The sequence below is a fragment of the Anser cygnoides genome, chromosome 5 (genome assembly GCF_040182565.1).
Source record: "Anser cygnoides isolate HZ-2024a breed goose chromosome 5, Taihu_goose_T2T_genome, whole genome shotgun sequence".
NCBI classification, from domain to species: Eukaryota; Metazoa; Chordata; class Aves; order Anseriformes; family Anatidae; genus Anser; species Anser cygnoides.
In genome coordinates this window covers 44926827-44943206 of record NC_089877.1, presented here as the reverse complement: position 1 = coordinate 44943206, position 16380 = coordinate 44926827, and the positions used below count along the sequence as shown (strand labels likewise).

Here is a 16380-nt window from a genome sequence, read left to right as displayed (position 1 = left end):
GTCAGGAAGCCAGAATCAGAGGAGGCGATATACAGATCCATGATTCAATGCAGATACAAAAGTGCCCTGCAACTCGTCTTGACAATATCCTGGTATAAATGCTGTTGATTCAATAGCTGATGGTATCTTACAGAAAAGAAGAGCACAAAATAGTGTTGCTTCAGGAATACATTACGGCTAAAATATGTACGTGAATTCATATGCAAATTAAATGTGGCTTTCTGCTTCTGGAACATTGCTGAGTATCCCCCAGTGTCACAGACTTTGGGAGTGCCTGTTATGCTAGTATCAACCTACACATCAAAGCTCAGCTATTTCTACAAGGGATAGGGAAGGAAGCAGCTCTTCCTTCCTTGCTGGTAATTAATCATTTTGTACTGCAGCAAAAGCCATACTCTGTAGGTTTCTGACTGGCAACAATACGAAAAACAGCAGGATGGCCATTCGACGGAAAATCATTCTCTCTCCTCTCCTGTGTATGACCACACTGACAGCTGCATAGAAGTACATGAACAACCTGTATGAGTCGCAGAGTTGAGCACATGTTTTCTTCAACTTAGCTTTCAGCAGCATCACCTCCAGCTCTGCAAATATTCTTTTAAAAACAACACTTTTGAGCCTTCAGATCATCTTTAATTGAAAACATCTGGCAAGAGTGAATTTCATCAGTGCTGAAGACCAAAGGCTTCTCATTGCAAGCAAACTTCCTTCAGAAAGTATGCCATAATCTTATTCTGCAGGAATCATATATTTTGTTAAGATGACTTCTTTCCCTAAAGCCATATAATCCCTGGCCTCTGGGATACTTGCCATTTAAAGGGAATGGTTGAATGCCTGCTCTGGTCACATTCTCAATATGTACACATATAGGAAATGAGAATATTTCAGTTATCAAGCTCAAGATTTTACTACTGTGAACAAGATTTCAGGGGTGATTTCACTTTTAAAGGTCTCCTTCTCAATCTAGACAGCTTTACAGGTTATAGTATATGTGTGTATGTATATATATATATATATCTTTACTATCTATAGAATGGTTTAGGTTGGAAGGGACCTTAAAAGGTCATCTAATGCCATCTCCCCGCCACATACAGGGACATTTCCTAATAGACCAGGTTGCTTAAAGCGCCATCCAACCTGGCCTTGACCACCACCAGGGATGGGGCATCCACATCTTCTCTGGGCAACCTGTGCCAGTGCTTCACCACCCTCTGAGTGAAGAATTTCTTCCTTATACCTAATCTAACCCTATCCTCTTCTAGTTTAAAGCCATTAATCCTCATCCTATCACTCCACTCCCTGGCAAAGAGTCCCTCCCCAGCTTTCCTGTAGGCCCCCTTTAGGTACTGGAAGGCTGCTATAAGGGCTCCCTTTGGCCTTCTCTTCTCCAGGCTGAACAACCCAGCTCCCTGAGCCTGTCCTTCAGAGGAGGGGTGCTTCAGCACCTTGAGCCCCCTATGATGCTTACTGGAATCTTTCAGAAAAAGGACAGAAGTCATCCCTTCACTTTAATACATGAATATGCAGAAATACGATTGCTGGTGTAACATATTGTGTAGCTATGGAGAGCAATTTTTTCTTTTTTAACTCAGTGTACTGCAAGCAATGAATTAATAAAACTGCAGTTTTGGCATAGACTGGATCAATCATGATACTCTTTAATAAACTAAACCAAATAAACTAGATTACCTACTATGTCTATGATGCCCATATTATTTTGTTGAAAATACAAGATCAGTATCCAGAATATAGTGCTTTTCATTAGCATTCAGTTAACCATTAAATAGAATATTGCAAAAAAATCTCCCTTTAATGTTTCTATATCTATCTGATTAGAAAAGAAAAAAACAACACACTATGAAGGAACTTTGCCGTTCTCAGTTGTAAATGAAAAGGCCTTGCCTTACCGATGAAATGCATAAATTAGAGGGAGAGAGAAAGACAGCGACAGAGTGTGAAAGGAAAAGAGTGTGACTGACTGCAACACAATATATTAGCTTCAAAGGTCAAGGCAGCCAGTGTTTTCCCTGAATCTGATTACCTAGAGGCATTTGCAGTGCCTTGACCTGAAACAAACAAGTTGTTGTGGCAGTGCTTCCATATATTTATGTAATTCCAGAGCTAATGTGATCATTTCTTCAAGTTCTAGCGCAGCATGGCTAGCTCTGTTCAACCACTGGCCCTTGCTGAAAAGGCCAGGCAACAGACAGTAGCGCAGCACTGTCAAGTAAGTTTCTCCAGCCTTCATTTTCTCACCACTGGATCATCTTTTGCCTTGGGCTGCTCTGGTAGAAAACATCCTCCACAGGAGGAGATGGCAGCAAGGGGGTCTGTAGAGCTACTGCAGGGAAGCCACCAAGGAGCTCACCTGGTCACACAGCAAGAGCGTTCCCCCTGTAGTTATTCCTTCACCAGGGTACTTCAGATAGAATCTGGAATATTCACAAAAGCAACAACATAAAAGAATAAATAAATAAAAACTGGGTAACCAGGAGCTTTCCAACTGACTTCCTTTCAGCTGCACTTCCACTCGAATTTCCAAGCTTGTGACTCTTGGAAAGAATGACTCATCTAGTAAAGAAGGAAAGTTCAGGACAGTGGAGCTGTCCAGATCATTCCAATAAAATTTCCTATGGCAGTGGCTCAAATGTCAAGTCTAATGCCTATAGTGGAAGATGGCATCCTGGCTGATACAGCATATGTTATGAAGGACTGACTTTTATGTTTACCCCATTTTTTTCTATACGCATAGGAATAAGAGCTACATGAATTTTCTAGATTTAGAATACAGCTCTGAAATTCCTAGGAATTCTTTTCCTTAAGCCCTTTGAGAGCGATGAAGGTTGTCAGCCAGCCTCTGGCCTCTAAAGTTGGGTTACTGAGTCTCTTCTTGAGGGAACAACTCCTTGAAGAGAAGATGGTGCCAGAAGATGACACAAGTATTCTACTGTCCTGTCCTCATGCAGGTTTCCTCCAGAAATGGTTACATATCCAGCATTGGAAAAAATGATTCTAAAATGGAGAGGTGAGCTGTGAGCAATGCCTAGGGCTTTACATGAACAGAGGAAGAAAATGGCAGATAACATCCATACTCCTGTGCAGGTGAAGGGTACTACAGTGCCACACTTGACAAGTGAATGATCAATTCTATCAGGCTGTGGGTTAGTACTAATACCAGTTTCCACCAAATTATCCCCGTGTTGCTTCACACCTGAACCAGTGGTAGGTTTACTGCAGACTTCTACAGATGAAGAAGGAAAGCAGTTACAGCCAAGTGCACTATATAAGACAGACATTATGGCATAATATAATACCTACGCACTCATTTCACATAAGCCATGGAAATCTTACAAAGGATAATCGCTCTCAACCACTACTGACTTACACTGGGTGTGTTCTGGAGATCTGGAAGCAGTAAATACTGTCTCTTTCTCATTCACGTGAATTATTCACAGGCTTTTTCATTTATTTCAAAAGTGGGTAAAACCTTTAGAGGATTAATAAAAAACTATATACTAGAAAAATGAATAATTTCTTTTTAAAATGTTCCTTCCATCTCAGTGAACATAGTATCACTAGTGCTTACACATGCCAGCAATGCAGAAGCTTGTCATATAATAATAACTGAAGAAGTATTCGAAGTTTCTGTGATGCTTAAAGTCTGAATCACCTTTAAGGTCCTTCCAGCTGGGGACAGTCTGTTTCTGAGACATGCAGCTCGACAGAGAGGGGAAAGACAACATTCCGACCTGGGGGTTCTTATATATTCAGCAGAAATTAAGAAATCAAGAGGAAAAACTGTCTTGAGAGCAGTGCTGTCAGGAGATGACAAAATTAGTTGGAGTTTTAGGTCTGCAGTGCTAAAGAAGAATTTTCTTTTAGCCTCTATATAAAATGAAGGCTTTATAGAGGGAACGTTTTACAGAAGCTAAGACACAAACAAATTATCCATGCATTAAAAAGTACTGCAAGTATTAATTTAAGAAAAGCAATAATCCTTTTCCTGTGCGGTGCAGATACCAGACATAAGAGCAGGCAGAGGCTGATAAGAGGTAACTGGAACAGTGACAGAAAGTCATTGTGAGACAGGAACAAATAGTGAAGTTAAGAAATGACATTGAGTGAAAATTCCCCCCCTTCCCATCAAAAGTTTCAATACGATATTTTAATCCAAACTGATAATATTCGGCAATATATCTTCATTTTTCAACACGAAGAGCAGTCCAACATTTATATTCAGTTTTGACAGTTGAAACAGCTACTAACAGCATTTGGTAGCTATTGGTAACCACCAGATACCATGGTAGTGGTATCAGCAATTATAGTTTTACATAACTCAAAGAAATAGCCTGAAGTATGTACTAGGAACAAAAAAAAAAAAAACACAAAGGATCAGCTGGACACAGGCTCACTGAGTACTACTGCTAAAATTATGTGGCGTGTTCACCTGTAAGAAAGCTCTTAGCGAATTCATTATCAAGAAGTATAAGTGTAAGTTCAGCAACATAGCCTGATTGAATGTAAAATGGGCCTAAAGAGAGTGATATCACATTTTGCTTGACAGCCTAAGTGCTCAAAATCTTTCCTAATTGTTCTTATCTCTGACCTGCAGCTCAGGCCACCTTTTCCTTTTTTAAACATCCTTTTCCCTTAATCTAGGACACTGCAGAATGGATGGAGGAAGGGACACAACTAGAGCTTTTTTACTGATGGCCAAGTGAATGCTTTTGAGAGAGATCAAAAAAGCTCAAATCTGAGACTAGTCACTGTAAGTTCAGACCAATACTCTTTCTGTGACTCCAGCCACAGGGAAGAGCCATCCAAGCTCCCTGCACTGGAATTATTGTGTCAGGCAAGACCCACTTGCTGAAGGTGCACCACCCAGTTTCTATTAAATATCTATGGTGTCCCTTGCTTTTTTTCGAGGTGTAAGTGGAGGCTTGTCCCAGAAATCCTAACAAGTTGTGCCCTGGAAGAAAAAGGCTGGACAGGACTAGAAGTCAGTATTGAGAAAAGAAAAGGAAAGTTATTTTTACACAGCTCAGAATAGAACACACTGCATGCACAGCTTGTCATCTGCTGTGGTTAGCTTCAGTCCCAGCAGTGACAAATGCTGAGCTGTATGTTCATTTTCATTTATCTCTGCAGTACCAGGCTGAGGGAAAACAGCATCCATTTTACCATATGACCATGCTTGTGAGCTAAGACAAGTGTACGTTCAATTTGCAAGTTGGCAAACAGAGTCCTGTCAAGGGCAGCTTTCATTTCTGCGGTATCCCAAAAAGGAGCTCATTACTTCTGACTCTACCTCCGCTTGGTCTCTTGTGCTTTAAATAAATAAAAGTAATTCCAAAGAAGGGTATTTGATGTTGCCAATGTTCTCCATGATGATTTGTCAGCTAAGGGGAGGTGTCTTTAGGCTTTAGGAAGAAATGCATCAGACATAACCTAATAGTACTAATACAAGCAATTAATTGGTATTTTTTCAGCCACACATCTGAAAAAAGTTTACAAAAGAAGAAAATAGAAATATCAATGTCACTTTACATAAGGAAGTAAATATTAGGCACCCAGAAAGTTAAAGTGCCTAGGGTAACATTACACTGAAATGTCAGGCAAAGCCTGGGAACAAAATGTTATTGAAGAGACCATAGTAAATAGTGCCTGTAGTAGCGGAGGAATTTAACTCAGTGACTCATGTAGGCTTTTCCTATAATGGACTCCTATTATCATATAGTTCAGGCCTAGAGATTTTTTTCTTGTGTCCTATCTGGTGCACAGTACTAGACAGAGTACTAACTATCAGTAAGGCATATGTCAATTAAAGAATGCAACAGGATTGTTACCTCAGAAAAACTCCCAGAAAGGGGAAGGGTTGCACTTCATATCTTTGAATGGCAGCAGAAGCTGCCATGAAAATACAGACAGATAAGAAAGAAGATTTTGGCTCTCATGAAGGACAAGAGAAATGCTCCAAGGAAGGATTACTTCAGTGCTAGACAGCTGCAGATACAGCTAATTGACAACTTCCCCAACCAGCTGAAATACTGAATGAGTTTAGAAACATCCTTACTTTTAAATACATCTCATAATTACATTTTACTGTTAACACCTCTTTTTTATTTATGACTCCATTTCTAGGCTAATATTCAGAAAAATTTAAACCCATGCCTCTTGCTTTCCTCCTTATTTTGTCTGACGAGTGATCTCAGGCAATTCGGGGGCAGTAGAATTCTGGGTTTGATCTAGAAATGAGCAATCCGAATAAAGCTGTTGCAGAGAAGTCCCCTGAGCATCAGCAATCAAGAGTAAATGCAGGCCTTTCCCACCCCAGGTGCAAGCATCAGATCACAGCCTGTTGGTGTCAAGACCCACTAAGACAAGACTCCTCAGTAGAAAGGAAGTCCTCACCTGCCATGGGTAGGCACTGAAGGGAACAGCCACAATTCTCCTAATCCCAGATTATCATGCCTACCCATTTCTGCAGTAATCAAAGAATCCCAGATGAATTGACTTTACTTCGAGAATGAAATGAAGTCCTGCTTTACTGGCAGAAAAGAAACAGCCCTTGGACTGCACTGGGTAGCACATACAACATAATGCTGAGGTTGTTATAAAACTGTAGAAGATGGTCACAAACTGGACCTTGAGCTTGTCATTTCCCCTTAAAGGAGAGAGCATAAAAATAAAAGAAAGAGAGCTAGTATAAAGTAACAACTAGATTAGAAGCTTATTTTCTCAGTACTTTTCTTGTACGTGGTTATTTCTAATTCACATAATTTCAGTTTGAAAGAAAGAGTCAAGTTATTTTAATTTATAACTAGCTGAAGTCTTCACCTCTGTGCAGTCACTACGCTGACTACAGTGGAGTGAAGTTACATGACTCAGCTTTGAAGTTAACAGTTACACGGGAGTGAGAGCATTCTGCTTAGAGGCATGGAGTTTAATGAAGGCTGACTTAATCTGCTTCTCCGGTATCCACTGACTTTTCAGCTGCCACTGTTTATGGATTAGGATAGCTTAGTTTAGAAAATGAGAGAAAGACTGTATTACAGAATACATCAAATAACAGGTGTGGTTGACCAGAGGTCCCATTTATGCTGTGCTATAATACAAAACTAAGGCAAAAAAGCATCTGATTTTAAACAAGTAACTGTCAATACTTTATGTATTTTGTGAAATGTACTGCGATATTACCATGGCTAATTGAGTAACAAACATCCTGGGAGGATTAGGCGTTTTCATGAATAGTGCCTGCAGGAACCTCAGCCAGGATAATATTATAAGGCAGTCAATCCTCACATTCTGGGAATCAACAGCCAGGGACAGAATCCAAGAGAAATAGAGTGCACACATGCAAAAGACATAAGCAGGTGCACTGGGCAGGTAATAGCATCCTCTGAAACCTCCTGCCTCTTTCAGGGTCTCAGCTACTGTCTGCTAAGCCTGTCAGTGAAAATAGGACTAGCCCTGCAAGGCAGATGCCTCCATCCTTCCCAGGGAATAGCTTCCTCCACTCTGTGCTCTGTGAACCTGCTAGAAGAGGGAAGGGCACACCTTGTTCAAAGGGGGCAAGGGTGTTGCAGGGCTCCTAGCATCTGTGGGACTCAGAAAAGAAATACCATGTCAGTGAGTTTATATCAGTGGATAAGGTTTGTATTCTGTTGAGATTATAATAAACAGAATGTGGAAGCATGGAAGAAGCATTGGGGGGTTGTGGTAGATCTGCGTAAGAAAGGAGAAAGTGTGATGTGATGTAATGGCACAAGATTGGAGAAGAAGAAAAAAAAAAAAGAGGGGGAGAAAAAAAGACGCAGGCTGAGACAGGAAAGGTTAAGTCAGAGCCCTGGCAGTCTAACAATGCTACTGCGAATTCTTTGGGGAGAGACAGCTGCCACTGACAGCACGTAAATGCTCCACAGCAGAGCAGCTTCAGAAAGCACAGCGGAGGTCATTCAGAAGTGCTCCACATCTCAGAAATCCTTTTTAAATTTAGAAGAAAAAATCCAGAGTTTGACATGAATGGTTTTTCTTTCATATGTTTTCCAGGTCTGAAGATAAAGACAACACAGTAAGGACTGGAAAGCACATGTGAGCTCATCTTTTTACAAAAGCCTTGAACAGCGCAGCAAGCAGCTCAGCCTTAGTGAGAGGACCATGCAGGTATGCCACTTGAGGTGTATTTTAATAAGAAACATCGCACTCCTGGGCAGGGAAATAATTAGGCTCACTTGACTTTTCTTTTTTAAAGAGAAAGAAATCCCACAGAAGCCGTAAGATTTTAGCCTGGTACAGAAGGAGCAATGAATAAACCATTCTCATGGGATGCCAACACAGGGAGAGAGATCTCCGTGTATGAGGCCAAAGCCACAGAACATTTTAATGAAAACCCTCGACAGCTAATGAAAATCTTTCACTGGTTTAAGACGGATTTCAAAGTGGCAGAGCTGTCACAGAAGGAACAGCAGTCCCAGAAATAAGTTATTAGGTGAATACACCTAGGAAAAAGGATATTCTGTTGAAGCACGTACTGTGTCCCATTGAAAGCTTTGGATACGTATCTCCACTTAGCACTATGCAGAGAAGCTTCAACAAAGCATTCATTGCAAACGCATTGAAAAAGCTCGCCAGATTAAGAAATAGCCTTGTTTATAACAAAAAGTTCTGACAGACATTATTTTTGGCTCTTGCAGCAGTAATTTAAGATGTTAGCATCCCTAGCTCTCTGCTTCACCCACCAGTCAGAGGTTACTGCCTCTGCAGCAAGGGCAACCAGGAGGAATGTGTGCCTGTGCCTCCTCGGCTCCATTTCAGGAGCCAGCACACCGGGTAAGCTGCTCATCTGAAGGGGCTGGCATGGAGCACAGCCTGGGTGACCTGAAGCGGCAGCTCAGGCACAAGCGTTATATCCTCCTGCTCTGCCAGGTCTGCCAGGAGGCAGCTTAAAGGGGTGGATGGAGACATATGAATTATGACCTGTTAAACTGCAAAATTCAGTAAGGGAAGTCTTCGAGTCCCAGACATTTACATTTTGCTGTCTCTCTGATTCTGCTACTGAAGCTGGCCACTTGCACTGGGTACTCGTGCCAGTCTTGAATCCCAGCTCTGCCTCTGAAAACACATGCAATATAACCACATAGCAATAAAATCATGTCAATCTGGAGTCACATGTGAAGTCATTTGCCTGAGCTAACATCCCCTGCTTCTCAATAAGCAGTGTGGCAAATTAATATGGGGAATGCTTTCCACTACCTATAATGAGTTAATTCAGATCTGGTTTGGACACTGCTTCACTGTTGTCCAGACCTACCTGCCTTTTCTTGGATGACAAAAAAAAACAAATCCAACCAACCAACCAAAAAAAGAATTTACTTGCTGTCTCAGTGGAAGAAAACTGCTTGCACAGGTTAAGAAGATACACAAACACCACCATGAAATGCAGTGCTATAGGAAGGATTGTCTAATCAGTGCATGTAATTTTGCATGTTGGAAGGGGCCATTGCTGAGGTGAGAAAACAGTCTTAGTGAGATCATTTGACTATTCAACAACCTTTTTTTTATTAAAAAAAATATGTGATTTAGGGGTGGTGTCCTGAGGCCACAAAAACTGGGTTAATTATATGCTGTTTCTTTACGTTTTTTGCTTCATGGCATCTTTAGCTGCCACCTGAAACCACTGCTGCTTCAGTTGTGCACTATTAAACAATAACTAGGTTCTATCCTACAATTAGCTATGTAGCTATGATGACAAAAACAATCCTCAGATTCAGTCTATATGGTGCTTTGGAAATATATTTTGTAAATTTCTGTTTTCATTACTGCTAGCATGTATACACAGTGCTCCAATAGGTGCCAGATCATCTCTCCCAGAGACTGAAGCCTTCAGTCAAGGGGATCTGAAATCCACTCATTTCCTTTGCTACAGAACAAAGAATCACAGCCGTACCCAGACAGATTTGGCTACAGGGATTGCTTTAGACAACTCCCTCTACCTGGTGCTATGTCCAAGGCATCAACTGAATTACAAGTTTCCCTAAATTACACGCAAGAGGGAAAGTAAAAGCTGGGTCTATAACCAGTAATGACTGCATGACCATATGAATACCTGCATGTGGTTTGATGCCAAAGAAGGTCATTCAAGTTAAAACTGGCTTCACTGATGTTGCCATGTAGGTTAAAGCCCAAATTTCACTGCTCTGTGCAAACAAGAATCAGGCCAGATGCATTAAAATGGAGCAGAAACAGCATCCGGAACAACAAGATCCTGTTAGATAGCAATCATTATAAACAGTGACCAGAAAAAAACAGTCCCACTATGGACTCCATGCCAGAGTTATAGAAGAGTCCATGTTTAACTGATCCATATCTCTTTCAGGGTATATATGAACAAGTTTCAGTAACAAGTGCTTATGAGTATACTCTTTTTCAGTTATGTGAACTTTTTGCTAAAATATTGCTTGGTGTTTTCAGAAGGAATAGCAATTTTCACAAACAGAAATATCTTTCCTGTTATTCTATAGCTTTTAGAACTGGTCACCTGCTTTTCTTACATGGAGGTTTTCATTAAAGAAAATTGGCTTCTAGGAACAATGAGCATGGCCATTCATGACCTCCGATACCTTTGACAATTTTGAAACCAAAATTCATATTGTGTTTTTTACCATAATTTTTATCCATACATCTCAAAAAAGCCTGAAAGTTGTGTTTTCTAAAGCCTACACTCAACATACAGTTCTACAGTAAAAGGAATTTGTCAGATCAATAAAATTTACTGATAGAAAGAAATGATTTCTGGCTTAAAGAGACATAACTAACAAGTGAATTTCTGATTTCTTGGTAAAAGTACATAGGTGTTTTGAGTTAATAATTCACTTTTTCTCCTCAGAATCTTAGTCTGAATTTATAGACCACTGCAGGTAGATGCTGCTGAAAGACTCACAGATGACAAGGCAATGCACATGACAGGTACTGCAAATGTAACTTGAAAGATAGAGCTTAGCTGTATCCATGGATGATATTAATTACTCCTCTTATCTTCTCCATAATGCCCCATTGCAAGAAATAGGGTATGATTCTGTCTAACCACTGTCACCTGTCATTGTCACCACAGAAGTTGCCTCTCAGCTTCAAAAGGAAAAAAAAAAAGGCAAGGGAAGAACAGCTAACAACAGGAAAAAAAAAAAGAAGTTAAAACAAACAACAAAAAATCCCCAAATGCTCCTGACCTTCAGCTACTGCTGTCATTAAATGGGGTTTGTATAGAAGAAAAACAGTCAATAAATTCAAAGTGACCAAGCCTGACAGAAGCAGAGGGACAGCCAGTCTGTGCCATGCCCTCCCTCGGCCTCTAAAATGATTCTTGGTGTTGTAAAACTGTTATTTACACCCTCTGGTCTGTTTCATCTGCAATTCTCTGATGGAAGGTGATTACACTGCCCTCCTTTCACCCTATTTCTCCCCTCCCAGCAGAAGCTCTGGTGCCATTTAACTTCCTAATCCTCTGGCAGCCTCTGATGCCTAGTCTTCATCCCTGCAATAGTAAGCAGGAGAGCATAAATTCCTGCCAAGAGTTGCAGCAGAAAAGATTTCCAGGTCCCCCCAAAGAAAATCTGACATGGAAATGAGAGGCAATTCGGACTCAGAACCTTATCCAGGGACCTCGTAGGTACTGTACAACAAACTGTCATAAAAAGAGCAACGCACAGACTGCAGAGCTGCAACTCACTCCAATTGCTACAGCATCTCCTAAGGCAAAGGCAAATATTGCAGACTGTGCTCCTTAGTAATCCACATCCAGGCCCTTGCCCTCCTTTACAACTTCTTCCTTGCCTCCCCCAGGAAGCACAGGGAGCAGGAGCTAACACCATTTCCATGGCTTAAGTTAAGAAAGGACAAAACAAACAACTTACGAGCATCACACATTAGCTGAGAGGCAGCCTGAGAGACACCAAGCCTTTTCACAGCAGATTGTAAGTGGTGCTTGCTTCTTGCCAGGGTAACAACTGCTACAGCCAAACAACCAGAAATTTCTCTGCTATGCTTGAGTCCACAAACAGAAGGACAATGTGTAATCAGCCATCTGAGCACCAAAGAATTATTCATCTTCAGGCAAGCAACAATGCCTCTCAATTAGTCAGATGTGAGGTGGGGGAAGAAGTCCTCTACAGGAGAGGCTCCCACCGCAGTTGTTCTTTCTGAGCCATACACACAACACACAAGCCCCCTCCACACAGCACACAACATACAAGCCCCTCCTTTTTCCTCCCATCTTTCTCTGCCCTTTCCACCTTGGCACCCTTATCCATGTTGAGCAGCTGGAAATCCTACCTGGTGTCCCCAGCACCCCCACACAACTCTTTCACAGGGCAGGGCTCTTTGAGGAAGCTCATAAGCTGTGTTGCACAGGTCCTTCTCTGGTGCTGGTAAAGCTGAATGCCTTCAGGGATTCCAGATGTGTAGGCTGTATATTCAGATCTGCACAGCATATCTACGTTTCTGAATTTAATTCCCAGAGATTCCTAAATTTCAAGATAAGACAAGCAGGTGACAACAGTAGTCACCTGAACCACCATTGCTCACCAGCTTAAAGACAACATTGGTTCGTCATGCAAGTACAGTTTAAAGTGTGACAGACTAAAGGGCAATGAATTAGGCAGTGACAGCTTAGGTAGTATATGTAAACTGGGAGACATATATGGGACTAGAATGAGTGAAGGAGTCGCATATACCAGGTGTACAGAATCAGTTTTCATTTGTTTTTCTATAAATGTCTCTAATGAGGTTATGTCCCCCACAATGAAACAAACACGGGCACTAGATACCCACGTGTTAATGTATATGTTAATACAAAGAGAGAGCATTGATTTAACAGAGAACAACTGGGTTAACTGCAGCCTAAATTGGAAGCTAAGATGATTGTGCTTAAGATCTGTACCCTAAACACATTTGCAAGTTTTAAGTCTACCCTGTGAAGACAGACAGCATTATGCCAATACACCCACAGAGAAGAGTAACAAAACAAAAAGCACTGATCATACAAAAATATGCTCCTATAGTAGAGCTACAGAGTCATTCTATTTGTCTAATTTCTTTTTTGATGTCCATCGGCACAGCAAGAATGTATTTGGAAAAATGAGTGGTCACACTTGCTAAAACAGCCACAATGCTGAGATAAGAAGAAAGGAAACATGAACCCTAACCCAAACAAGTCTAATTGTTATTATAGGTGCTCCTTTCTGCTTTACTCTTTTGAAGGGAAACCAAAATAAAGTATGACCTTTTAATTACCGTATATGAAGCTTACAGAAAGCATATAGCAAAGCTATTCAGTATCATAGCAAAAATTATACATAGTGCTAGAGTTTAATACCCATACCTGGTTTGGGACATAGCTCATTCTTAAAGTCTGCTTTCTTAAGATCCTGAAGAAGCAAGACAATTAAAATCCATTCCTACTTACTTAGAAGACAGATGTCCTACTAAAATCTAAGTAATATCTAATTAAAACATCCAGTTTTGTTTTTACCACAGCACAGAAAAATTTTTCTGCTCTATGCTGTACAGATCTGTAGGATCAAAGCTGGAACTACAGGGTCATAGCACCACTATGAAACAACAGTGCCAAGGAGGCAGGAGGGTGAATACAACACTCGGGGGAATTTTCAAATTATTACCCATACTACCAGTATAGTGCCTGTAAACTTCGCTGCGAGACAGAACAAGGACCAATGCATCCTTATTTCACTATAGAGGGAAACTAAAGAACAATTTAGGGAGGAGGCTTGTCAACAACTCTCGAGTGAAAGAGATGGGCTTAGAAAACAGTAGTTCCTGGTTCAGGACTCTGTTCAGCCCACTACAGTCTCTTGGTTTTCTAGGTAAAATGCCAAAGTAGCTCAGCAGCTCACCACCTTCCTGCAAAATTCCACTTGCTGTGGTCTGTCCCATTCATCTTCCTGCCATCAAATCTGCTCTCACCTCTCCTGCTGTGTCAGTACATTAAGCTCTTCTAACAGGAGGAAAATAAATTAAAGGAATAATGATAACACTGATAACAATAGTCTAAGAAATACATATTTCTTTCTCCATATTTCCCCTCATTTGATTAGCCTCCCAGCAAGAGCCACATTAATCACTGGGCCAACAGATAAAAGATAAAGACCAATTTGAATTTTGCTGTGTGCTACTGAGTGCGTGTGTGCGTGCTCAGGCAGCAGGGAGGGAGGTAGCAGGATTATCTGTCAGTTTGTATATTTATGCTGTTAGAGTCGGTCAGGACTGGTTCTCCATTGTTACCACAGATTAAAATCATTCATGTCCTTACAGCTTCATTGGAGGTCATCTTTCAGAAAAAAAAAAAAAAAAGGACACTATGATCAAGTTGAATTCAAACTATCTGAGCAAATATCTGTATATGGCTTAGGCACTGATGGCTTTTCTTGAATATTAGAAGACAACAACATTTAGTTGTTTTTTCTCCTTACCTGACCTCTTTATACACTAAGAAAGAGTTTTCCTGCTCCAACACAGTTCCTGGAACACAGCTGTTGCAGGTGAGGGGAAGATGTGCTTTTCATATGGTCTTAATACAAGTGTGTGACAGTTCAACTCAGCACGACGCTGAGCTGCTATGGAAGAAGCTGTGGTTCCTCAGAGCTCACTGCCAACAGTCCTTCTACCGAAATGAGTTCCTGCCAACTTGGCAAAAAGGACTTCCCTTTATCCCTAAGGAAGATGGAGAGTGGTACAAAGCAGAAATTAAAAAGTAGAAGAGTGGCTGCTAAGCCATATGGGTAGGAGTTTCTCCTCCAAATCTTTGTTTATCCAAAACAGAATAGCTAAAAGCACAACTCCACCATTTCTAGGCATGTCATTCTCCATCTTTAAGTCATGATGTTTCCTTCCAGTATCTCTACAAGATAGATGTATCTTGTCCCCTGGACATAGCTTTCTTTTCTACACCTCAGTATTCATCCTTTCTCTACTCACTTTCATACATTTAGCCAATAGAGCATTCCTAACATTCCCTACTCTCTGGTACATGCCTCCTAATAAACTACTGGTATGCCTAGAATTGTCCTTAGCTTGGCTTCTTAACAGCTACTTTTATAAGACTTACCATGACAGACGTATCTTGCAAATCAGTGACAACTCATCCTACGGATGAAACTAGCAGAATCCCTTATGTTTTTGCTGATTAACAACACTATCATTCCACAGAAAATCCAAGGCATTAATTAGGTGGTTTCAGAAAGTGGTTCTGTCACAACAGCTTAGATGTGTTTCTAACTTCTGCATATTCATCCAAAGATAAGCTAGAAAAGTAAGAGGTACCTTCCCACCCCTCAGCCAGCCTTGCAAAGACAAACAAACAAAAACACAACCAAACAAGCAAAAAAACCCATGGAACTATATGATCTGGAAGCATTCTGGCAATGTCTGCAGCTTCTAGGCATTTCCCTGAAGTATATATACAGCAAGCAAGCAAAGCAGATACACTCTAACAAAATGTGATCCAGTTCTACAACTGTATTTGAGCTATAACCATTGATTCTACTTCATTTATTTCTAAGCAGTTGCTTTTGCAGTATTGGAAGTCTTTACCACATATTGTTGCTGTACAACCACCCTAGTACAACATAATTTTTTCTATCCTTTCATTTGGCTTGTGATCAAATGTATGGTCAACTACAGTAGCTTTAGTTCCTGAGTATTGTATTAATCAGATTTTGAAAACAATGTGACTTAAAAAAAACCTTTCTGGCAGGGCAAATGACATGTCTAAGTACACAAAGGGATATTGCGCCTTGAAAAAAAAAGTACATGCTGATGTTATTAAGAGTACTTTCTGCGAAATTAATGTCTGCCTGTCTGAAGAAGGTCATTATCAGTTTACTACAGCTGTTATTCCAGCTTCCTACCATTTTATTACAGAAAATGGTGTGCTTTTTGGTCACCTGAAATCAAGGAAATATTTCAAGTAGTTCTTGATCAAGATAAAAAAAATTACCAGAGAAAAACTAAAAAAAGAGCTGAAATTACTAGAAAAGTGCAAGACCAGGCCCCATCTTTATATGGTAGGCCAAGTTTTCATTTCAAAAATTCACAGTACAACAGAACTGGGTATATGTTTCAAAAACACCAGATGAGATTTTGCTGCAAGTCCCAAATGATTGTTCAGATATGCAGATTAAAGGCAATGTAAACTCAATCCTTGTACAAATCAATCAGCTGATTTGGGCCCTTGGTGAACTATTAGCCTGAAAAAGTAGAAAGAAAATGTAGATCTCAACAGTACACCCATAGAAGTGGCTGAAGCGACATTACAAAGCCACTACATGAAAACAGGTTATCCAAAAGTAAGCTACATATTGAGAAACC

General features: G+C 40.5%; 1 protein-coding gene across 29 annotated transcripts in view; it reads right to left on the bottom strand.

The window, feature by feature from the left end:
- Positions 1-16380, bottom strand: part of NRXN3 (neurexin 3) — a 1012648-nt gene that overhangs the window by 85199 nt on the left and 911069 nt on the right. For 4 of the 29 annotated variants that reach the window (XM_048059927.2, XM_048059928.2, XM_048059929.2 and 1 more), the window contains one exon: positions 10149-10151. The exons of 24 other annotated variants lie outside the window; for them this stretch is intronic. In XM_048059927.2, coding sequence (XP_047915884.1) covers positions 10149-10151 — 3 coding nt within the window. Of the gene's footprint in view, positions 1-10148; positions 10152-12023; positions 12519-16380 lie in introns of those variants that run through there. One more of the 29 variants, XM_066997141.1, reaches the window with a different exon arrangement.